Source organism: Marmota marmota, unplaced genomic scaffold (assembly GCF_001458135.2).
Source record: "Marmota marmota marmota unplaced genomic scaffold, marMar, whole genome shotgun sequence".
NCBI lineage: Eukaryota > Metazoa > Chordata > Mammalia > Rodentia > Sciuridae > Marmota > Marmota marmota.
This window is the reverse complement of record NW_026000164.1, coordinates 2,434,917-2,460,944: the sequence shown is the minus strand read 5'-3', so window position 1 is coordinate 2,460,944 and position 26,028 is coordinate 2,434,917. Positions and strand designations below refer to the sequence as shown.

Here is a 26,028-nt window from a genome sequence, read left to right as displayed (position 1 = left end):
AAAATGCAGTACAAATAAGGAAAATGTTTGAATTTTGTTAATAACCGAAAGAAATAAAAACTAAAGGGAATCTAAAGCATCATTTATAGCTGCTGCCGTAGTTTGGATCTTAAATGTCTCCCAAAGGCCCATGTGCTGAAGGCCTGGTCCCCAGCTGTGGTGCTGCTGGAAGGTGACAGAAGATACAGGGGTGGGCCCTGGTGGAAGGAATTAGGAACTGGGGGCACGCCCTTGAAGGGGTAATGGGATCTGGCCCCTCCTTTCCCTTCTTTCTATCTTTTTGCTTCCCAGCTACCAAGAGGTGAACGCCTACTCTGCCCCATGCTACCCCCACGATATGCTGCACTGCCACAGGCCCAAAGCAACAGGCCCAAGTGACCATGGACTGAAACCTCTGAAACTGTGAGCCAAAATGAACTTTTCCTCTTTACAAATTGTTTATCTCAGGCATTTTTATCACAGTGATGGAAAGCTGACTAACAGCTGCTAAAATAAGTCAATACTTTGAAGTTCTATCTCCTTATAATTGCTATTATAAAATCAAAGTGGGAAAAAAAAAGAAGTGTGTCACATTAGATTGGGTATAGAGAGAAGTGAAGGGAGGGGAGGGGAGGGGAAGGGAGGATAGGAAGGGCAGCAGAATAAAATAGACATTATTATTGCTGTATGTATATAGTGACTGTATGACCAATGTGATTCTGCAACCTGTACAATCAGAAAAATGAAAAATTATACCCCTTTTGATTCAAATGTATGATATGTCAAGATCATTGTACTGTCATGTGTAACTAATACAATAAAATAAAAATAAAATAAAATAAAACCACTGGTGGAACCATGAAATATTTTTATATAACCACAGTTGGTATGATGAATCAACATGCTAAGTGAAATAAGCCAGTCCCCAAAAGTCAAAGATCAAATATTTTCTCTGATATGCGGAAGCTAATCCAAAATAAAGGGGGACGCGGGGGAGGATAGAAGAATGATTAGTGAAGTAGATGAAGGGGACTAAAGAGGAGGAAAGATAGATGGGAAAGGAAAGAACACTGGAATGAGTCTGACCCAACTTTCCTACGTATATATACGAATATACCACAGTGAATCTCACCATCACAGACACCCAAGACATCAACTTAAAGAAACTATAAGTAACTGACATAAAGATCAGTAGAATAGAAGAAAGGAAATAGGGGAGGGACCAAGGGAGGGAAAGAGGAAGTACTGGGGGCTGAATTAGAGCAAATCATATTCTATGTTTTTATAATTTTGTCATAATGAATCCTAATGTTGTGTATAACTAAAAAGAACCAATTAAAAAATTTAAAAAATCATAAAAACTGGGTGTGGCAGTACACACTTGTAATTCCAGCTGTTCAGGAAGTTGTAGCAGGAGGTTCCCAGGTTCAAGGTCAGCCTGGGATATTTAATGGGACCCTGTCTCAAAATAAAAAAATAAAAAAGGCTGGGGTGTAGCTCAGCAATAAAGTGCACCTGGGTTTCATGGCCAGTGCTGGGGCAAAAAAGGACAGGGGGTGTGGCTATAACAAAGAGAGAGAGAGACAGAGAGAGGAAGTGAGGAAAGAAGCAAAGATATTCCCACTTCCCACTGTGCTGTGGCTTCCTGGTTGGATTATTTTGGGGAGTGGGATTCCTGAAAAGACGTCTGACATAGCAATATTTATAAAATTGAAACCTAAAAAAATATCCACCTAACAAAAGAAAACTTGTTAAAATATGAGCATACCAATGAGAAAAACATATCTAACACTGGTTAAAACTGTATAATTATGAAGAGTATGTTGAAGTTAAAAAAAGTTTGACAATAAAAATACTGAGTATAAAATTATATATTGTGGTAATGATATAAAATATGTAAAATGGAAAAGATCAAAGAGAAGCAAGCCAATAATTACACTGCTATATTAAGGAGCTGGGACAATAAAATCTGTATTTCTTTTAAAAAACTGTTATATTGTTTTTGTATAACTTTTTTTAACTAAAAGAGAATGATTTTCTTCATATCCACTACATTACACCGTTTTTAATCTAGTAGTGAAAGAAATGGGTGAGAATTACAGGGACGTAAAACAGACTGCAAGATTAACAATGCAGAAGCTATTTACTCATTTGTCGCGACACATTTTGCCTTTTTGTAGAATTATGTATGTGCCTGGTTCACCTGCACAAAAGCAAAGGGATCACTGATGATCAGAGGGAATTCATCAATGATTCTGCACACTTACTAAACCCAGTCCTGCACTGTGTCTCCTACACAGGAGGGATTCTATATGTGAGTTAAGTGAACTAGCAGGGAACAGGAAAGAGGAGGTAAGGAGTGCCAGCCCAGTGGGACAGGAGAGAAATGTGTCTCAATGGCATCTATAGATTGATTAAGGACTTTTGAGCCACACTTTTTGTTGAGAATCACAAAGATGTTCAGCCTATTTGCCTAACTACATGGCGTTCAGGACGGTGTGTCTCTTTGAGTGCTCTGAGATTTCCACCTGGGGATACCTGGGGAATCCTTGACTGGCCCTAGAAACCATTATAAAAGACTATGGAGGAAAATTCACCTACAAAGAGACTCTAACACATCAATATCTGATTAGCTTGCTTTTCTAAACTAGTTGGAACAGCCTAGGAAGTGGGGCATCTTTTAAAACCACAAATTGTTTATTGTTTTCTTCAAAATAACACATGTATCAGGAAAAAACATTATTATACTAATTCTTCAGGATTTATTATTATTATTATTATTATTATTATTATTATTAAGTTGTAGATGGACACAATACCTTTATTTTATTTATTGATTGATTTTACGTGGTGCTGAGGATGGAACCCAGGGCCTCACACGTGCCGGACGAGTGCTCTACCACTGAGCCCCAGCCCCAGCCCCTCTTCAGGATTATTCATGAAACTCTAAATGACCACAACTATTGAATAGTTACTCCAGGAAGTTCCAAGTTTGGCCAAAATGAAACAATTGAAAACAACCTGTACAAGCCGCAGGAGAGACCTGGACACTACTGAGGTGATGGCATGTAGCCACACAGCCAAGGCTTGGAAGCACGATTCTTCACAGAAAAGACACACAGGGACTGTGATCCACATTCATTCTGGAATTTTCCTGAGGGTACTTTCCAAGTCATCCTCAAACAGATGACTTTCAACAGAAAACTGGAATCTATCAAAGAAGATCAAATAAATTCCAGGCAGGATAAGCACACCTGAGCATATCATAGTCAAGATGCCAAAAACTCAAGCAGAGAGAAAAATCAGCCAGATACAAAACCTTTCAAAGGAGCAACAATCAGACAGATGGCTGACTTTGCAACAGAAACATTGACAGTCAGAAGATGACAGAAAGTCAGTATGGTGACCCTGAAAGCCTGCCAGCCTGGCATGTGGATCCAGCGGAAACACTTTCAGGAGGCACCAGCAAATACAGCTGCTCAGACAAACAGGAGCTGGGAGAACTGTCAACCTACAACACTGCAAGAAATACCTGAAGGGGGTGGGGTCCTGGTGCTGGAGGAGAGACTCCAGAGCTCCGAGGACTGCAGGAGTGGGCGAGGCACACCAGGAAAGGGCAGGCACAAAAGCAAGCATGGACTGCTTAGAACAAGAGTACAACACCCAAGGGGCAGACGACATGCACCGAAGCAAATGAAACAGATATGCACAGGCAGGAGAGGGGCTGCCAGAGCTAAGCTGCCTCGTGAAAACCACACTGCGTGGGGTGGGCGGGTGAAGTATCATGAGCTGGACAACAGTGCGAGACAGATGCTACCAGGCAGCCGTCAGAGGCTACTCAAAGAATGCACGACTAAAAAGCTAAGGGAAAAAAAACAGAATAAAGGGCTTATTAAATTAAATGAAGGTAAGAAAGGAGGAATAAAAGAAGAAATAACAGGAAAAATTAAAAACATCACCATCATCATACAGCAAAATGCTAGACTTGAACCAGTCACAGCAGTGAGGACACCAGGTGAACTACTCAGATGACACTCAGGCATTTATGGTAGGATTTAATCATCATTAATGCAGGAATTATGTGACATCCCGGGACCCTACCAAGGAGAGGCTTTCTCTATTCTCTACTATGGCCCAAGAGTTGAATGGATGTGACAACTGTATGAGAGCCAAACGAGGAAGCCTTCCCTCTGGGTACGCATTTCTAGAAGTTTCTGGAAGAGACTTTCCTGTCTAGGGGACTGGTTGGCATCAAGCCACAAATAGCTGAGCATTACGGACTTTAATAAACAAGAACACCTGATCAGAAGGTGCATGAATTAACCCCAGGGGCAGGAGGAGTATTACTGTTAGCTTTATTTGCTAATATTTTGATATTTGATCTTGATATTCAATGTTTATACTTTGTACAAATGATCACATATACATCCAGCAGATTTTTTTTTTTTGGACTGGGAATGGAGCCCAGGAGCACTTTACTACTAAGCATATCCCCAGCCCTTTTTATTTTTTAATTTTAATATAGGGCTCACTAAGTTGCTTAGGGCCTCACTAAGTTGCTGAGGCTGGCCTTGAACGTGCAATCCTCTTACCTCAGCCTCTGCAGTTGCTGAGATTACAGGCATATGCCACCACACCCTGTTAGTTCCAGCAGATGTTAATGAATATTTCCATGCTATAGACATTCCCATCAAATTTCAAGTTAAAAATGACGACACCAATGACTGTTATTTCAGAACCAGAAAAAATTTCCATTTCCCCATGGTAACTTCTCTGACCATTCTGTTACCTAAAAAGTCATAGCATCCTAAATGCTGCAAAGCTACTAAAAGTCTCAAGGCCCTATAAACAAAACACAGAGGCAGTGGTCCCACAGCACAGATTCTAAATGTGTCAAATATAGCTATGGCATAATCCACAGACTCACCAGTGCACATGAGGAACCGGTAATGTGTATTCTGGGAGGAGATTCACTGCTGATGCCACACGGGCCAGGGCAGGGAGCAGGGTGAGGAAAACCCCCTGTGGAGCCAGAGTTCAAGGGCCAGGAGGAGGTTAAGAATCCAAAGTGAAAAGTGGCAAGTGGCATTAATCCTGCAAGAGAAGGCAGCTCAGCCAGACGCATCACTCCTCTTGTCTGTGGGCTCACTGCTAGGTATACTGGACTTCAACTCCCTCACTGTGTTTCTCCACAAAACCATCACACCACTGCGTTTCTCAAATTGAAATAATATACAAACATCCCACTGTTTCTGGTGATCTCAAGCACCAGCGCTTTCCTGATGAGCAGGCTCCATGCTGCCTCTAGCCATGTGATGCTGGCTCAGTTACCTCTGGAGCCCCGAAAATCCTGTTAGTAAACGGATCTGACAGATAACATTTTCCTCTCAGGCTTGCTGGGTGGATTAAACAGGATTTTTGGTGTGGGTGCAGCCCAGTACCCAAGGATAGGAGCCCAAACAATCAACACTTTAATTTTCCACCCTGCACTGCCTAAACTAGAAGCTGAGAGTAAATGATTTACTGTTTTAATTTCACTTTAGTGAGGGCTGGGGGTGTAGCTCAGTGGTATATGCATCTGCCTAACATGAGCAAGGTCCTGGGTTCAATCTCTAGCATAGGGGGAAAAAAACCACCTACACAAATTACTGACCTGTTGTACTCATGGAAGAAGACCAGATTCCGTCCTTCAGAGACCCAGCATAATATTCTGAAGTGCACAAGAGACACAAGCACCTTGCAGAGGGACAATGAGTGCACAGTGACCATGCCTGTTCCTCTGGTGGTTTTGCTGAATGTTGTCCACCACAATGAAGCTAACACAGCTTCTTAACATGCAAACTGCTGTGAGCAATGTGAAATCATCTGGGAAAGTTCTTTCTTTCTTATTACAGAAGGCATGGGGTGTTACCAGTAAACCAATAAGCAGAATAAGAAGAGAACTGGCATAATCTTGTTCTAACTTAATTTGCAGAGAAAACCTCTGGGGGGTCTTGAGCACCTCTGAACATTTCTTTCTTTTCAACTGATATGCAATTTGTTCAGACTGTTATCATTTTTAGAATTTACATTTTAATAGGATTTTCAAACAACCAAATATGACAGTCATATAAGTAAAGACAGGAAATAAAAATTTACTACAGAGATGATTTTTTAGAATTATAAGCAGTCCTGAGTTGTTCAGAGGGATTCTGGCAATTGAATGCCAAGCAATTATCTATATTTCAAAAACTCGGGGAACTGGTTTCTCTGATGTTTTGCTGCTTTCTATATGATTTTAGTTTGGTTTTTAGTAAGTTGATTGGAGTGCACCCACACCAAAAATTAATATTGATGAAAAACAAAAGTTCTTTAAAAATTTCCAATTTGATTCCTTGCTAAATTTTCCACATCAAAGCTTGTCAGGTGGATTTAATACCTTATGGCATCCAATCTCTGTATAAAACTTCTTAATCACAGTCAAGACCTTCCATGATCCAGACCTGGCCTTCCCTCCATGGCTATACCTGACTGTATTGCTTAGTACCTCCCTCTATCACAGTGTTCCTTCCACTTCAGTGAACCTACCTTCAACTCCACCTACCGAATCCAGCTCATCTTTAACTTCTAGCTCTGCAACAGAGCTACTCACATCACTCTAATCAAAATCACTATTTCTGCCAGCCTCAGCAAAAGCAAGGCACTAAGCAACTCAGTGAGACCCTGTCTCTAAATAAAAATACAAAATAGGCTTGGGATGTGGCTCAGTGGGTCAAGTGCCCCTGAGTTCAATCCCTGATACAAAAGAAAAAAAAAAAATCACCATATTCCTCCCCTCTACTCCCGTGGGACCAAACCTGCTACTTCTGGAGTTCCCCTTGTGACTCTTTAGGTGACAGCTTCTCTTAAAGTTATCCTCCAACTACAGGGAGTATAACTAGGAGCTACTTTATAACCCCAAATGTTATACAAGACAAAAAGCAGACACAGAATAGGTGCTGATGAACAAAGGGGAAGGTGGCCACACTGAAGAACCCACGTGGGGAAGGGCTGGGAGTTGAGCCAGGAGCTCAGAAGCAGGCTGACCTCTGCAGAATGGGAAGATCCAAGGCTAGATGCTCTGGGAGGGGGTGGGGGGAACAATCAGGGAGATTGTTTCAAACTAGATTGTTTCAAACCAGCTGCCCATCTTCATTATTAGTTTCTGGAGAAACTGAACTGCTCCAGATGTGAAAATGTATAGATATGAACATCTGAGGGCTTTCAATGAAAAAGATGGCTGGCCTGCCACTCTGGAGGGAAGTCCACCAAGCCCCCTTGTGAGCAGGAATGCACCTACAACAGATGTTAGGGCTCACTTTTAATTATGAAAGAATGGGAAGCCACACAAGACCCTGAATGGTAAAGTTACAGAAGTCCTAGTTCTCTCTCCCTCTCTCCCTTCCCCCCTTCTCTCTCTCTCTCTCTCTCTCTCTCTCTCTCACACACACACACACACACACACACCCCTTACTAGAAGGGTTAAAAAAAAATCTTCCAAGAAGAAATGACAGAGACTTTTTAAAAAAGAATAGTGAAGATCAATTTGGGGAGGGGGAGTCTAAGATCTGCTAACTCAAGTTCCTAAACAAAGAAAGCATTAGAAAGAAAACTGTTGAAGAATAATACAAGGAATAAAGAAATGAACAACAAGATTTGGACTCCAAATCACACACCCAGTACAATGAATGGAAAAACCCCAAAAGCTTCAGATGGAAAAAATAAAATAAAATCACACATAAAGGGTAGAAATCTTTAAAAAAATTTTTTTATATAGTTGGACATAATATCTTTATTTTATTTATTTATTTTTATGCAGCGCCGAGGACCAAACCCAGTGCCTCGCGCATTCGAGGCAAGCACTCTACCACTGAGCTACAGCCCCAGCCCCAGGGTAGAAATCTTAAAAAAAACAATAGATTACTCTTTGGCAACACTGGTGGCTGGAAGTAATGGAATGATGCCTCAGAATTCTAAATAAACATGATTTCTCTTATGGAATCTATACACTTAGTGTGGGGGGATATATAGAATTTCAAGTAATAGACTCCCAGGCATCTTTTCTTGGGAAGCACTGTGCACTGAATGTGAGTCTGAATTTAGTCTAACAGCTAAATGGGCTGTTTCTGGGGAACAGTACTGGCAGTGAGGAACAGGCACAAGAGACTGCTGTTTTTATTATAAACTGTTTTTCACTTAACGTTTAAAACAATTTATATGTACTTTAAAAAAATCCTAAATTAACCATCATCTATCTGCCTTCTGTCCCAGGGAGAGCACGTGCTCCCACCGCAAGCCTGCTGCGGGCGGGGCCCTGCTGTGTGCACACCTGCACCCCTCGAGCGCGCAGCCCCCTTATGCTCTTTTCTGTAATACTGGAATGCTGCTGCTTCCTCTGTTCTGGATATCATATTAATTGGTCCTAAGTATAGTTGAGCTTACTGAGGAATCTTCCCAGGTATTGATGACTTGACCTTCCAAATTTCAAGTCCCTGGAAGTTAGAGTGCAGGCATCCCAGGTGTGCCACCAGCTCCTCAGCTTGGGCCCTGGGAAGCAGAGTCTGCCACAGAAAGTTCTGGGAATGTCATCATAAGGAGCAGAGAAGAAGCAAAGGGCACAAGGCCAGGAGGGCGAGCCAGCGTGGACGCTGCAGAGCCGACACACAAGGGCTGCATGACCACTGGATCTTCTGGGGACTGTCCGCCCTGAGGCAGAGGCGTTGGTCCACTAGCTCTGGCCTCCCCTGGCCAAGGAAGCTGCGGTGCATACTTAGCGTAGGCTGGGTGAGGCGCTATCCTTGGCACACCTGCAAGAGCGAAGAGGGCTGAGCTCTGGGTGGTGGAGTGGAGGTCAAGATGGCCCGCAAGAGGGATCCGAGGCAATGAGAAAGCTTGCTCTAGGCTGGCTGAGATTTAACCAACATTTTTCTACAGCGCAAGTGGAGCCATCAATTCACTCTGCTCTGCCAAACCACACTTCTGCATCTTATCCATTGGGACATCACGCAGGGCTTTGCCAACTGTCTTGGTGAGATCCAGATACGCCTCATCCATGCAACAGTCAAAAACAGAGAAGTTGTGATCTCCCGGGATGTGTGTGCACATGTGTGTGCTCACATGTGCTCTGTGTGAATTCGTGACAGGTTCCATACTGGATATTTGAGGACTCTATCCTCTCCATATGACCTGTTTCCACAGTGCCTCTCATTATACAAAGGTCTGATAATCTCTTTTCTAGGATCCCTATTGTACTAAAATGTTACTCATCCGGGTAGAAATCAGACTTGGTTTGTGCAGACAGGCATTCTCCTGTAATCTCTAACCTCTCTTGGGTTTTATTTTCTGTTAATCACTATTTATTTTGCCTTTTCCAGCTTTAAGGTGATTTTCCTTGATAATGAGAGAAGCACAATTGGAGCCAAAGGGTTTCACTTTCTCTGTACAGCAGCAGCATCAACCTTGAACAAGACCAGCTCTTCCCTTTATTTTTTGCTTGAAAATAATCAAGCACCCCCATGCATTTGTGCATTTTGATTTAAAATCTCAAACTAAGATTAAACCAGGCAGCCCTCTTATAGCCATGCCCTTCTTTTAACTCATGTTTGATTATGTACTCTTCATTCAATATTTTCCATGTTCTTTTAGTTTTTGGCAAACAGCCACTTATTTGAATAAATTGTTCTTTTTTTTTAAATTGGCATTATCATGAATACTACCTGCAATAATTCAAACAATAAAATAAAGTAATACTGCACTATAATCACAAGTATATATTCTTCTTTTTTTTCCTACTGGACATTGTGATGCTGGGAATATGCAGACCACATGTCAGCATTGCCAGCTGGCTCTATTTCAGGCTCCAAGAATAAAGAAGGCCGGCAAGGAATGCAAAGCTGGAGGAGGAAGGACTTTCTCCTTCCTGTCTGCTTGCTGGCTGTGGGCTTCCTGGCCACTGGCTGTGGGCTTCCTGTCTGCTGCCTGTGTGCTTCCTGGCCACTGGCTGTGGGCTTCCTGTCTGCCTGCTCCACTCTGTCCTACTTTGGCATCCATTTCCTTCCTACAGCAGCACTGAATCCAGTCTGTCATTTTCCTGTTATGTGCATATGGGCTTCCTCAAGCCCCCACGCCCACTCAGAGACACAAGCATAAGTCACAGGCATGCCCCAGGACCCCTCTTATCTCCATGACACCTTAGAACAGTGGTCTGAAATCTCAGAGTGCATCAGAGCCATGGTAAAACATGGGTCATTGGACCTCGCTTCCACATTTCTGGTTCACTGGGACTGAAATTAGCCTCCAAATCTGCATTTCATAAATCCCTGGCCTACGTTGAAGTTGCTGGGTCTGGGAACCAAACTTTGACAACATGGCCTCAGAGGTTGTGATTCACCCAATTAACCTATATCCAGTTAACATTTATCTGTGTTATTCTGTTCGAATAACTTGTATGGCTTCTGTTTCCTCATAGGACCCTGATACTAAAGAACTTGGCACCAGGAGTGGCTCCCAGAACAGAGCATTTGTAATTGGTGCCCTGTCCTTGGCTTACACAGTGCTAAACTCTTTCTCGGTAGGAAACCAGATTCCTATTATCCAGGCATGCTGTGGCATCGTGACTAAACAAACCCTCATCTGTGACTGTGCTGATGTCCTCTTGAACCACTGGGGCCTAGGCTGAAGTGGCTGCTGTATCAGGTACTGAGACAGAATGAAGGACCACAGGCCTTGGTGTGGGATGGACCCCTGTGTGTGTGCTGGAGCACATGCAGAGACACTGTGCAGTCAGGGCACAGACCTGCTGTAGTCATGGCCAGAGAACCAAAGAGGCTATGGCAACCCTAAAGAATCTCATTTCTTACAGCCAAAGGGCTGATGCTTCTAAATAAAACACAAATGTAATTCAGCACTATGCAGATGGCTTCAAGCCTTGGTGGAAAAAGTGGACCTTTGTATCAGACACAGGGACATGTAAATGGACTCGAAAAAGCTGAGATTCCTGAATCCAGAAGGTACTCCTGATGCTCCGGTGGCAGTGAGATTAGCCGGCTCTCCAGTGTGTGAGAATCTCCTGTTTTGCTTGAAAACCTGGTACAAGCTTTCATGAGCAGACTCTCTTGCACGGCTGCTTACTCATCTCAAGATAACCCCATTCAGCTTTTGCAATCCTCAATTGGTAACTGGGGATGGGTTCCAGAGCAGGAAACAGGTGACATCTGGGAAGATCTATAAGATTGTGCTATTTTCTACCTGCAGAAACCTGGGAAGTATGTGTGGGAAGAGGTTCTAACAGTGAGGTGGAATTTAATACTGATTTGGTGGAATTTACTGTTATAGGTGGACTATCAGAAATTATTCATTTAACAACTGGTGCATGCAGCCAGAAGTGGCTCTAACCACCTACTGGGTCGATTAACTAAAATCCAGGCATTGCTGGGTCCATGTTTAACAAGGCTGTGATGCGAGAACTTCTGTGCAAGACTGAATGGAGGGTCCACAGGCTCAGGTAGTGGGACCGTGGCCGCTCATCATCCTGTGCAAACTGGTGCTCTCACTGAGCCCAGAGGAACATGTGTGAGGGAAGCACCACACGGGCTATGCTCTGCAGGCCAGGCACGTGGCAGGAGACAGTGCCCGGGCCAGTCTCACTGACTTCAATGGGAACGACACTTCCAGTAGCAGAGGGCCTTTGCTGGTGCCCATGACAAGGCAGGCACAGGCACTCATCAAGAGCAGCCAAGGAGTGATGATTAGAATGGTCAGATCCATGGGGATCTCTGCTGCCAGCTGACTAACTACAGTGGGCCTCAGAATAAACAGACCAACAGCCTTCTAAAACGTTAGTTGACCTACACAGTAAGAAAAAACCCTAAATGACTTGAGTCATCAAACTGGAGAGCCCTGTCCTCCCACCCAGTTTCCAGCCTAGCCTAGCTCATGGACCCAGAGCCCTGGGAAGCAGCCTGGGCACCAACCCCATCCATATCATTTCTTCTCTACACTTTACCACAAGGGACTTGCAAAGGGAAACTTGGGTTTTTCAGAGTTAATAGATATTAGTTCTGAATGGCTGCTAATTTCTAGAACCCCAAATGCCACTCTGTCTGCTGGTCAGATCATGGCTACGGTCACTAGGTCACATAGATAAAGTCCTGGCCCATGCCTGAATCAGAAGGGGCACAGGAGATCTGCAGGGCCAGGCTGTGGTTATCTCCTCAGTTTTTGAATGTGTGATTCTGACAAATGGCAGGACTCCTCTACTGGCTTTTGGAAACTCAGAGTAAAAAGAGCAAAATAGAAAACCTCAAGAATCTCCTCTTGCTGCTGGGCTAGCAGCCAAATGCAGTGCAGCATCCCTGGGGGGGGGGGGGGGAGGCAGAGGCTGCCACCACCTGCCGCCACACAACACTGGGTGTGTCTTTCCCAGATAACACGTAGGTATTTGCATGTGCTACTCTGACACCTGCACTGAGTGACTCTAAAAGCTCTTCAGAGGGACCAGAGCAAGATCAGGTTGAACAGCAAGCCCAGCTGCTCTTCTGCAAGGGCCTTATGACTCAACAAGGTCAAGTTAGGGGTGCTGCAGGAAGCCTCCCCTGACAGGAAATTCATAGGAAAAAAGGTCCAACACAACCGAGTCCTTACTGGCAGATAATCATTTTCCTTTGGGAAACAGTTCCTGACTTAGAACTGGGCCCTGGTAGAGACTGAACAACCAACCATGGGATGCTGAGTGAGCCCCTGGCCTGAGCTCCCCCCCTACTAACATGGCGTTCTCTGACCTCCAAGCAAAATTGCTGGTGTGTAAGGCTGGACACAGGTGTAGGCAGAGCTTGTCCTGCCAGAAGCACGATGACTCACTGCTGACCCCTGTGCCCCCAGGTGTTTCCCCCACCTCCAACACCACAGCCTGGGGAGAAAACTAGGCTTGGTCCACGATGCTTCTCACTATCGGCCACAGCTGGCACTGCAGAGTGGCTCTGGAGGACTGTGGGGATGCCCCCCAGCAGGCACAGCTTCAAACTGTGCATCTGAAGCTCTTGGGATCTACATCTCTCAGGACTGAGGGACGGCCAGGACTGAAACTGATCCTTAGGTTAATTCCAGTATTAAACTCATGGAACCCAGCCACAGGATGTAGAGGTGGCCTCTCCAGAGACTCAAGTTGGAAACAGAAGAGCTGTGTGCAAGAGTGTCTTTCCACCCTCGTTCTGGGGCAGTGCAGCCTTTCGTTTCCACTCTGTCTGTCCTCCCATCTCTGAAAATCTCCTTTTCTGGTATCCTTGTAGATGGTTGTCTGCAGTCCCCAGTTACGGCTCTGATACTTTGTACTCTCAGAATAACTTGGTCATGGTATATCCTGTTCCACTGTGTGTGTGTGTGTGTGTGTGTGTGTGTGTTTAACTAAAAAAGTAATATATCCAACAACCATTTTCTTATTCTTCTCAACGGCTACATGGTATTTAATGATATGCCTGTTCCTGAATTTATTTAGCCCATCTCTGACTGATGCACATTTGGGTTGTTCTGGCACTTTGCTATCCTTGTACCATTTTCCCTGTGTGCTTTCTTGGTTCTCAAGGGAGTGTCAATGACAACTGCCACAGTCTGTATCTAGAAAAATACATCTTCAAATATACCTTTGACTTTCCTTTAGCCAATGCCAACCCGCTCTCCCTATTTCCATGGTAATACATTTCAGCTCTGTTCAAGCTTAGACAGTCACAGGATAAATGACTTCCAGGAGAGGAAGTACACACAGCTTCTGATAATTACGGAAATGACTATACTGGATTGGTGACCTCTGGCATCCAGAAAGCATTACATTTTTCATGTATTACTCATTTTGGCTGAATTCTAAATTCCAAAGATAGTCAATGGCATGGCAAGGAAGGTATAAGTTTGAGGCCAGTGGGCAACTCAGCAAGACTCTGTCTCAAAATAAAAAAGTAATAAAGACTGGGGATGTAGCCCAGTAGTAGGGAGCCCTTGGGTTCAATCTCTAGGTATAATAATGATAATAATAATATAAAACAAAATATAAGGGACCCTGAAGGTTACCTGGTCCAAAAGGAATTGAGCAAAGTTGTAGGATATAAAATCAAGTTACAAAAATCTATTTTATTTCCATATATTAATAAGAAACAACTGGAAAGTGAAATTAAACACAAGTGACAGGACTGAAGCCATCTGTCTTCTGGTAAGTCCCAAGGAGCAGGCAGAGGAGCTCCAAAGGCCCAGGAGTCCTCTGAAGAAGGGCTATGGTGCCCGTGTGGGAACGAAGGCAGAGGGACCCAGGGCAGGTAAAGGAGTGGGCGGGGGCCAGGGCAGAGCTGGAGGAGCCTGGGTGGCATCTCCAAGGGCAATCCCAGGTAGACCAACTAATACAGGAGAACAGAAGAAGCTAGAATCAACTAGCCTAGATACTGTGCAGCCTGGAGTCTCCTAAGGGCTCCAGCTGAGGCTGCCTTCTATGGGCTTTGTTGAAATCACACCCTGTTGGGCTTCCTCCCCAGCCCAGTCCTTCTTCCAATCCTTTTTTGGTTTCTCCTGGAAACACATCCTCCATAAACCTCTTGCTCCCAAGTTCTTGACTCAGTGAATACTTCTGAGGAATACAACCAAAGACAAGCTTACTTGGTGCCGACTTACACAGAAACAGGCACACAGACAATAACTGTACATGTATGTGTATACATACGTTATTTGGTTATACCAAATGCAGTTGATCATTATAGAGTGAATGACTCAGGTCTTTTCACGTATGCTTATAAGTCATAACTTATATAAAATGAACTGCAATAAACACAATTTTCACAGTGAAATTATCAGGTTCACATTTTCTGCTTAGAGATCAATAAAATTCTCTTTCAAGAGATTACCCACCTTAGGACCTTTCCCCCTGTTAACCAACGTTATTTCAAATAGTCACAATACATTCCACTGAATAACCGAGAAAGCCCATCAGGACACATGGAGGGAGGCCGGGCAGCAGAGTGGGAACAGGCGTGCGCTGCAGCACCAGCAGACAAGCCCATGCTCACACCCTAGGCCCGCCACATGTCTGCTCTGTGGCTTGAGCCCTTAAACTCCAGAATCTATAGATTCAGCTTTGTGACCTAAGTTCTTAAGACCAGAATTCAAATTTCCTTATCTGTAGAAGGAGGGCAGTGATACCACATTCCTTCGAAGGCTGCCTCGGAAATTGAGAAGTTATAAAACCTAGCACAGGGCCTGATGAATGGAGAGGACTCAACTGTTGGCTGCTGGCACTGCTGAATTCAAATTACCACAGAAAGTAAGCCTCCAAATAACATGCCAAAGTTCATGAAAACTGGGTACACTTACTTGTAATGTAGTATCGAAGACAACAAGCTTTGAACTGGTTGGAACGATGTCATAACACTTGTGTGACCTCATGAATCGCATGTAAACGCCACTTTCTGAATCTTCTACTGTTAAAAAAGAAAAGAAGCCACATATCAATAATAATAAAGAGTTCCCTCCACTGAGGAAGAGCAGGAACAGAAAACCCACCTCTGACAACTTGGTGGGAAAATATGAAATGTTTCCCTGTAAGATCAAGGACAAGGCAAGGACGTTCACCCTCACTAATCTTTGTATTGGAATCCCAGCTGGTGCAACAGGTGAAGGAAAAAACTGAAAGGCATAGGGGCTGAGCAGGGAAAAACACAACTGTCTTTATTTGCACATGGAATTATTTTCTAGATAGAAAATACCAAAGCATATAGGAAAAGTTTCCAGATCGAAAAAGAATGAATTTAGCAAGGTCACAAATACAGGGCTAATAAAACAAAAACAAAGCTAATCGGGCTGGGCTGGGGCTCAGGGGTGGTGCGCTCGCCTAGCACGCACGAGGCACTGGGTTCAATCCTCAGCTTCACATAAATGTAAAACCAAAAAATAAATATTAAAAAAAAAGCTACTGTACTTCTATATGCCAGCAATGAACAACGGGAAGGTTAAAAAAAGTTTAGAAAGATACCAAATGCCATATGGAATTATGGATCTGCAGGAGGGGACAAAGAGCACTGAGAACGATAACTATGATGATAAACACAAATAATGTCCTTTTTATCATTCAAATCCCTGCAAAAGTCACTGAAACAAACATAATGAGTGTTTTGGGGTTTAGGTCATCTCTACAGGGAACCTGCGCAGCGCCACCATCCGACCAATGACACAAAGATCCAGGAGCCATGCTCCTGGTTGTCTTCTTTACCTGAACCAATGCATCACAGAGTCCTGTTGGGTTTACGGCAAGTCTCTCCTAAACCTGCGCGGCCACACCCCAGGCTGTGATCCCCCACTCCCTGATGGAGCTCTTGGCTTTCTGCCTTATTCTTTTCAACAGCTGTCCACACTACAGATTCCCCAAAAGCAGATCTAATCGAGTTGTCCCGGTGCTAAAAACATCTCAGTGGCTTTTAATTGCTTGAGATAAAGACAAAATCCTTGAAGAAACCTGCAAGGCCCTGTGCTGAAGGCCCTGGTCCCTGGACATCCTGGTCCACCCAGCCTCCCCTCTTGGCACAGGGCCTCCTTTCAGCCCAAATGGCGCACTCTCCCACAGGCCTTCCACTCTGCTCCCTCTGCCCCTTCCCAGCCCAGCTGACTCCCTGTGTTGGTCCTTGGCTCTTGGCTCAAGGGCGTGATTGGCAGGTTGTGGACCTACAGTGAAGCCCTGCCTCTGGATTGCAGGGCTGTGATCTTACCAGGACGTGGCCCACCTCCCCCCGCCTGCAGGGCCTGTTCCCGTCCTGCCTTCCAGCTCTGAATCTATCTCCAGAAGACTTCTTTGACAGTTCCACTCCACCTACACGGATCTCTGTACTTTGGAAGCAACTGTGAAGAAATAAAATTGCTTCCATGTGTGCAGTAAGTAGCAATCTAAGTGTCCAGCAGTGCGGTGCCTCGGTCCTCAACTGGAGAAGGAGCCTTATTTTCCCATTTTCTACTGTGGTAATCCAGACCGACTGTTTTCCCAATTTCATGATAAGCCCTGTGGACCACTCCCAGGCTCTACTTTTGATTCTCTCCCCAGGGGGCCACCACTCCAATCACCCCTGGACAGATGCCTCTGAAGCCACCCCTCTTCTGTGCAGTGGGATCCAGACATCTCAGCATGCTGCTCAGGAACCTCCCTGTCTGGCTTCTCTCATTTTCCCACTTGCTGGTTCCTCTCCAGGCAAATGGGCAGGGAGACTTGTCTTCAATCCCACCTTCCTGTACCTGTTCACTCAGCTTTAACCTCAAGGTTCTTCTCCTCTACTTCTCCAATTTCAAACCCACCTCCAATGTAAAAAAAAAAAAAGTTAACCTCTGGGGCCCATTATGGACAGGTATGCAGCAAACTACCTTAGTTTATATACAACCTTGAGGAATAAGCCTTAATTTCTTCATTTCGTGTATTAGAAACTGGGGCTGGGAGAGGCTGAATCACTTACCAGAGAGGGAAGTGACCACAGTGAGACTTAAAGCTCCACCCCACTCCACAGCTCTTCCCATTAGACGCTGCTGCTCCCCTGACTTGCTGCACCATCAACAGAGGCCTTCTGTGAGCTGGTCCCTGTCCTGGGTGTAGACACACAGGAGGACGAGATGCCACAGTCCCTGCCTCAGAGCTAAATGCTAGCAGGTCACACAGGATCACACAGTGGGCAACATGCCCTGCCTCAGAGAGGGCAGGGAAGCAGTCTAAGACAACCCTTCCTTCCTGGGCATCTGTCTGTGGTCCTCCTCGATTATCGATTTAGGTCTTGCCCACAGGGACTACATGTTTCAAATATTCTTCTCCTTCTTAGATGACAATATCTTTGAATGATCAGCATCTTAATCATCTAATCCATGAATTAACTGGGCCAACAAATACTCATTGCATGTTGTCTTGGTGTGGGTTCTCCCAAAGCTGACTCCAGGACCAGGGGGAGTGAGACAGGGAAGGAAAAAATACAACATGGGTGTCCACAAGCATTATATTATTATTATAACAATTTACAGGCATCAAATCTGCCAGGGAGGGCTCTGAGGGCTGCGGGGCTCCAACCTGTCTCCTGCCCTTGGGGGATCCAGGGTTGCTCCTGGGGCACCACCTCAGTACGGCTGCCAGAGAGGGCCCTCGGTCAGAGAGGCAGCAAGCGAGAGCCTGGTTAGACCAAGAGGATGCCGTGAGCGGCCACTGTGCAGAGGCGGGGCTGCCGTCCTCCACAGAGATGTGGCTGTGTCCTTGGACACTACAGCTGGTGAAGAAAGACAATCACCACACTGTCACGAGCACTGCTGAGGACAGGTACGAGGCTCATGAGTGGGTGAAACCTAAGTCAGTGGCTTCCATTTCCTCCAAACATTTATCTACCAGAACATGAGGTCCTGCAAAGGAAGAAGCAAAACAGAAAGTGCTCAGGTGAGTGGCCCAGGAACTTCTGGCCCCTGTCTGCCATCAACGGTGCTCTGTTGCGGGGTCCGTCCTGACCCAGGGGCAAAGAGCAGCGAGTCCAGCGCATGCCTCCCATTCTTCAGCGGCAAAGTGTCTGCTGCATCTACTCTAAAATTCAGTGTGTGAAACCAAGAGGGTTACTAACAATAACAAAATCTAACAGTCTTCTCCCAGAAAGGAAACCTTACAGGACCTTCCCTAAAAGACATACACATACTTCAGAAACCTGTATTACTATGTGAATTTCTGAAACAAAGATTTTAAATACTCTAAAACGGGAATATCCAAACATTTAGAATTTTTAAAAACCAGAAAGTTTTGAGTTAGACATATTTAGTTCCTCTCTTGATTTTTAAAAGTGTTTAAGTAAACATTGTATTTTTGATTTATAGAAAAGTTACAAAGATAAAACAGTTTCCAAGATCTCAAGCCAGGTTTCCCCTAAACCGAATATCTCACATTAATAAGTGACACTTTTCACAAATGATGAACCAACATTCATATGTTATTATTAACTGAAGCTGCCACTTATTAGGATTTCCTTATTTTCTCCCTAATGCTCTCTTTCTCTCCCCGGATCCCATTCCCGACAGCCCGTCTCTGTCATCATGCCAGTTCAGGCTCTTCTGCATGGGACAGACGTGTGGACCTTGTTTTGATGACCTGGACTGTTGCAGATGGCAGGACACCTGTGGGCTTGTGTGATGGTTTACTCATGATCTCAATCCTGGGGTCTTTATCCATCTCACATCAAGGAAATGTATTTCACGTACACCATCATACTGACCACCTGGCTACGGTGGTGTTAGATTGCTCTCTCTCTTTCTGTCCCACCATCTTTGAAGGGAAGTCACCATGTGAGCCCATACTCAGTGGGAGGAGGCAGGCCCTACCTCCTTCAGAGCACAGCTTCTATGTAAATGACTGGAGTAACTTAGTATAGGAGGGTCATGTGCCCTTCATTCATTCCCAATAGCATGGATGCTAGATATCCCCTTCCCACTCTGAGTTCTGATGCTGTCCTATACAGGGCTGCCCAGTGCCCGCCCCTGCTGCTGCACCCGTGTGCAGGGGTAGGGCTCATGCCTGGTTCAGACAGCTGTGGAGTCTGCCTGGCTCTCACTGCCCAGCAGGCCCGCCAGGACTGCCTGTGCACCAGACTCAAGTCAGCCAGGCCATGAGGAACAAGGTCCTGTCACAACTGTGTCCTTCCCCTACCAGAGGGAGGTGAGGGGAGCTGGGCTCCTCCTGTGCAGACACGTGGCCTCTGGGTCACCTGGAGACGGGTGCTTCACCGTCACATCTCACATCAGTACAGTACACTGGTTACAATTAATGAACCCATAAAGTAATAATGAACAAATTATTAACAAAAGTCCCCACATTGTTTAGATTTCCGTAGTTTTCCCCTTCACGCCCCTGTCTCAGGATTCCATGTCACCACCAGCCATGTCTCTTCAGGCTCCTCACAGCTGATGCAGCTTCTCAGCCCTTTTCTGGATGGTCTGAGGAGAGCAGCACAGGGGCTTTGGAGGGTGCCCCTCGACTGGAATGTGTGCTTTTCTCATGACTAGACTGCGTTTTAGGGAGGAGCTATGACAGTTTTTAAATAACAAAAGCTTGACCAAACACAGCAAAATGTTAAGTAATAATGCCTGTTGGTTTGGAATGAGGACAGGTTTTTTTTTTAATTATTTAAAAAATTGGTTCTTTTTAGTTATATGTGACAGCAGAATCCATTTTGATATAATTTTATTAGTGATATTTAATAAAACTATTAGTAACAACAGAAGCATTAGAATTTTAAGTTAGGAAAATAAAATACTCTTCCTTTTTTTTTAAACATCTTATTTTACTTTCATTTACTTCTCTTTATTTTATTTTTATTGGTGCTGAGGATCGAACCCAGTGCCTCATGCATGCTAGGTGAGCGCCACAACCCCAGCCCGGCTCTTCCTTTTTTACTTTGCTTCTCCGCGTTTACTATAAACTTTCTGATTAAGGGCATTACTGACATTAAGGTGATGTCTCAAAATGCACTTGAAGGGAGAAATCATTAAAATAGAGAGTAGTTTGGAATTAAGCAGGGGGGAAACCCACCTAAAGCATTCAATAACAGGTTGTTTGGAATACATTATTAAAATGCCAGAGAAGGCAAGAAGTTCAGACTCTCAATGTTCAAAAGGTCACTGGAGTTAAGAAAGATATCATCACAATGTTTTGCTCTTGCTTTGGTTATTCTGCATGTTTTTGCACAGAAGCAGAGTTGCAGAGCTTTGCTGGCACTTGGGGCACTGGCCACACAGGAGGGACCCGATTGCAGACTGATGTTAAATCTCACCACCTGGGAGCAGAATGCTAACTCAATGCTGTTTATTGAGGAGTATATATGAAAGAGTATTACTAGAGTAACGAATATATGAAAGGTTAACATGGGTTTTAAAAATGCCACCTCTAAGTTTAAATGCAAACAATGAAAACACTAAATGGGAATATGTGCAAGTAAGTATTTATCTTTCTAATGTGATAACAACGTGGCTCCCTGACTTCTGATGAGCCATCCAGCCACACAGAGCACCCAGTCCCTATGGTCCCCAGCACACCTCTCCAGCCTCACCTTCCTGCCACGTCTCTTAGGAATCTCATGTTCTGGCATCATATTGGCATTTCCTTTTTAAAGGAAGTACCTGAACGTCAGGAAGTTCCATTTGGGGGTGTGTTCCTAAGGCTTTTTTGTCTTGGCCTCTGCACACACTGCTCTCTTCCAGGTCGGCAACTACTTGTTCTATGACACCTACCAATGTCCTCCTTACCCCTCCGTAGTAAGGAGTGTCCTCTCCAGGCATGCCCTCCTGAGACATCAGAAGGAGATCTTATTTGCAATACCAGTGTCTGCACACGTAGTGAAGGGGGAGGATCTTGAGATGACATTGTCCTGGATGAGAGTGGGTCCTAAACCCAAAGACAAGTGTCCATCAAAGAGAAGAGTGGAGAGAGACACAGGGAAGGCCACATGAAGATAGGCAGACAGGAGTGATGCATCTACAAGGCAAGGGCACCAAGGACTGCAGCAGCCACCAAAAGTCAAGAGGCCCAGGGAACCAGCCCTGTCGGCAACTTAAGGCAGACTTCTGGTCTTTGAAACCATGAGAGAATAAATTCTGTGGTTCTAAACCACAGAAATTGTGGAAATCTGATACTGTGGCCTCAGGAAACTGATACACCTCCCAAGTCCAGTTCAAAGGCCCTTCCTCCCATTATACCTTCCTTAAAGCCCCTCACGCTGGAATTAATGGCTCCAGCTCTGACACGCCCACTAGTGCTTTGTGAGAGATCTGCTGCTGGAGTCTTCGCGGCCTTGTACTGGGCATGCAGGGCTGGCTCTTGACTGGGCCATCACCTCCCGTGGACAGTGAACCTGCCTTCCCCCGTCTTTAGGATCCAGGCACTCAGAGTGTCCCCATAGGAACCAGGTCAAAGAAAAGCCTACAGAACTGTATGCTACCGAAAGACATGCAGATCCAAAGTGCAGGCACAAACATGGACCTCTCTGACCTCAAAAAAATGACAAGCAACAAGGCAGGCAGGTGTAAATGATGATGGCGAGCCTGGACTAACAACCAGTAAATAAGCTGTACCGACAGTGTATGCCTTTATGAAGGTAAGACTAGGGAGGGTTTCAGTTTGTTTGTTTTGGTACTAGGGATTGAACCCATGGGTGATTTACCATTTAGTTGTGTCCCCAGCAATTTTATTTTTTATTATTTTGAGACAGGGCCTCACCAAATTGCTGAGGCTGGCCTTGAACTTGAGATCCTCCTGCCTCGGCCTCCCAAGTTGCTGGGATTACAGGTGGGTGCCACTGTGCCTAGTTAGGAGTGTGAGTGTGTGTGTGTGTGTGTGTGTGTGTGAGTGAAATAATGCCCCTTGGAAGTGTCCCATGTGATTTTTAAAAAGTAAAATGGTTGTTTATCTAAACCTTTAACATGTTTGCAATTACCTTTTATATTAAAGCCATTTTTTTCTAATTCTATCAATTATAAAAATGCAGTTGAGTAAGACAGCAGAGAAGTTTAGATAGCAGAAAATTTTAAAATGTTCACACTACCATATACAATTTTAAAAGCCCTGCAAATACAACAAACAACTGAACAAGTTCACTATAATAATTACTATAGTCATAAATTACTTTTTCTAAGACCCATTTATGTAGAATTTTAGAAAGAATTTGAAAAAATAATGTCATAAGATTCCTTGGTATTTTGGGCCCTAACTGTATAAAGATGAGGAGGACAGACTGTCATTAAAATGGATTAGTCAAGCAAAAATACTGACAGATAACTGAAGAGACAGCTGCACCATGAAATGGTTTCATCTATAAGCTTTTATCACACTAAACGATGGCTCACAGGTGGACTTCAGGACCTCCTTCTCATAGATATGCTCACTGCTGACTGATCTGTTACTAGCTGGTCGTTGCCACGACCCACCCACCCAGGCTCTCTCTACCCTGGAAGCGCTGACTGCCGTGAATCAGAGACCCAGAGCAGCAGAGTGCTCCATCCCAGCTCCGAGTTCCACACAACTCTGACATTCAGCTCTGGATCTCTTGCTGCTTCTGGAAGGGGGCTGTCCCATCACTTCTGGGGGTGGTCACCCTGCTTTTCAGATGCAGTTGACATCAATGAAAGAAAAAAGACCCTTTGAACACACACCTCCTGTCCAGAAATCCCAGGAGAACAGCCCCTTCCCAAGCTGCTGGTCACTCAGGCACAGTCCATGCCAGGCCAAAGTGATCAGCAGCACCGCACTGCTAACCTGCCTGACCGCGTGGCACCCCACTTGTACTGATCTGTGGTCCACCCCTAAACACACAACACAGGGACTGCTGCTCACTCTCGCCCATAAAAATCCTAGTGTGCTAAAATATTATTTTCAATTTAAAGTTGTGAAAATGGCCACACACACCTCTCAGAATTCACCTCTGACATTCTCTACCCTTCCTTCCATGCCACACAGTACTTGACACTTGCAGTCACTTAGAATGTGTTTTCTGTCTGAGCCACCCCCAGCCCTGACATTCTATGCTTTATCTTTAAGGCTGGGAGTGGACATGTGAGGTTGGTTGGAAGCCTGGGCTGGGGGCCTGGATGTGAATCTGGAGAGCAAATGAGGGCCTCTCAAAGACTAGAAGATGGGAAATGGGGCCATCTGGGTTGATACAAAATCTCCATATACAGTAATTAATTAATTTAAAGTTTGTTTTTGGAAATTATTATCTAAAATAGTAATAAGAGGCAAGCGGATGTTTTCTAAAAATAATACTAGAGAATAGCTAAAATTTATGGTGAAATAAGTAACTATGGTGCTCCATAGTAGATGACACTGTCACTTAGTGCACGCCATCCCACAGCACTATTCTGAGCCTCAGCAACATTAACTCAGCAAATCAACCTGAAATAACACAAAGTGGGTACAATTATTATCCCCATTTACAGATGAAGACACTGAAACATGGTGGATCAATGACTTTCTCCAGGGTGGCACCGCACCTTTAATAAGTAGCGGGACCAGCTTTTCTGCCATCCTAGAATATGGTAGTGTTCAGGAACTGAGGTGGGCGATTCATTACATGGAGGCACAAAGCAACAGAACAGGAAAAGCAGAGGTAGACCTCGGGGTCCTGGGGCAAGGGGTGAAGAAAAGGCCTGCAGTGTGCCCCAGCACAGAAAAACCCAGGGATCAGCAGTGGATCAGGAAGTGACTGTGGGAAACTGAGGAAGTGCCCAGTGCACAGGAGCCCCACAAACACTGGCTTCCTCTATACCAGTGGCTCTGGACTGGGAATGAGTTTGTCCCTGGAGGGGACATGTGGTGACATCTGGAGACATTTCTGTTTGCTACTTCAAGGAGATGGGGTGCATGTGGTGGGTCTATGTTTGCTGACCCCCACCCCACAATGCCCAGGACGGCTCTGGAACTAAGAGGAGTCTGGCCCCATGCTGAGCAGCCCTTTGCCTGTGGACCGCCTCTTCCCCAGTGCCCTTCCCACTACTCAGGGATGCATCCACTCTCCCAGATGCGACCCCCAGCCCTGGCCTTGGCCTCTGCTGCAAGCTCTGTCTCAATTCTGGCAGGGGTGGCAGGCAAGGAGCAGGATGGGCAGATGGGGACACAACAGAGGGAGCTGGGGCCTGCATCTCTTCAGGGAGAACCCTGATCCTGGCTAGGCAAAGCTCCTGTGACAGGAATTCTCTGAGGAGTGCCACATGGGGTGTGACACAGTCAGTTTGTCTGTGGTTGGTATGGGCCTAAGAAGGCTGAGGCCAGAGCAGGAGATGCACAGAACGAGAGAAAGAGAAGGAGCCGACCAGGCCCGGGCCGCCTGCTGCAGTGCGCCCCAGAGCTGCAGAAACACCCAGCTGTTCAGCCAGCTGCTGGGATTCCCTGAAGGCTGCACAGCCTCAGCCCACTGTGTGTGCCGGCAGTGCCCTCACACCAAGCGACCCTCACATGGCCGGGGCAAAGGAGGCGATGCTTGCTGGCTTCTGTGCAGAGAAGGCCGTTGACCGCTCTGGTCTGTGACTGCTGTGCCGCCCTGTCAGTCAACACATGGATGTCCTTGCTGGCAAATGGGTGCAGGACAGTCAGAGTGTGGCCTAGCAGAGCTGTGGGGGCTGAGGGTCCTAAAGGACAGAGGAGGGGGCAAAGCTGCAGAAGTGGCCCCTCCACAGGGAAGGCATGGCACCTCCTGTTCAGCCACCACCTGAGAGGGGCTCTGCTGGGCCAAGGCAGGCAACCAGATGGCAGAGACATGCACACACCCGAACAGTGCACACTTCACACCCAGCCAGCTCCCACTGCTTTGATTTACTGTGACTTAAAATTACATTTTAAGTCATATTCACTCATTAAGCAGAGGTCACGGTAGGTAACAAAGTCAAACCATGTCTTAAAGAGCTGGGTATAAAAGAATAAAAGACACTCAAGACAAATTTACACACTGACCCAAACTTCACTTAAAAAAATACACACACACAAACCTGACATACTCCCAATCCCTATAATTTTAACTTGATATACTTAGATTTCATTGTAATTTCACAAAGAAAAATATTATCAATATATTAGTCATTCAAAAATCTATCTTTTAAGGGGCTGAGCTGTAGCTCTGGGGTGCCTAGCATGCACAAGGTACTGGGTTTGATCTCTAGCACCATGAAAAAACAAACTCTGACTTTCATTTTTATTCAACATTTAGAAACACGAGTTTACTATATTCATAGTATTTTTTTCTTTTGGAAAAAACTGTAAATATTTGAGCACAAAATAAGCAAAAAATGGGAAAAGTATATGGAAAAGCCTCTTGTGCTTAGAAACTTGAACATTACTGAAGGCAAATCTTAAATTCAACTTTATAGCACTTTTAACGTAGCAGAACAAATGAAGTCCACCTGTGTTTTCCTCCTTTCCCTGGTGTGTGTGTGGGGGGTTCGCATGTGTGGAGATAAGTGTATACACTGCCAAGAGAATGTGGATGCTCTTTTAAGCACAGTGGGGGGGGGGGGGGGGGGAAA

At 45.1% G+C, this 26,028-nt stretch overlaps 1 protein-coding gene across 2 annotated transcripts in view; it reads right to left on the bottom strand.

Moving 5' to 3' along the window:
• Window positions 1-26,028, bottom strand: part of Prkag2 (protein kinase AMP-activated non-catalytic subunit gamma 2) — a 261,597-nt gene that overhangs the window by 17,807 nt on the left and 217,762 nt on the right. The window contains exons 7-8 of one of the 2 annotated variants that reach the window (XM_048786686.1): window positions 24,667-24,673; window positions 15,343-15,449 (exon numbers count right to left, since the gene is read on the bottom strand). In XM_048786686.1, the coding sequence (XP_048642643.1) occupies window positions 15,343-15,449; window positions 24,667-24,673 (114 nt within the window). Of the gene's footprint in view, window positions 1-15,342; window positions 15,450-22,876; window positions 22,883-24,666; window positions 24,674-26,028 lie in introns of both variants that reach the window. The other variant, XM_048786685.1, reaches the window with a different exon arrangement.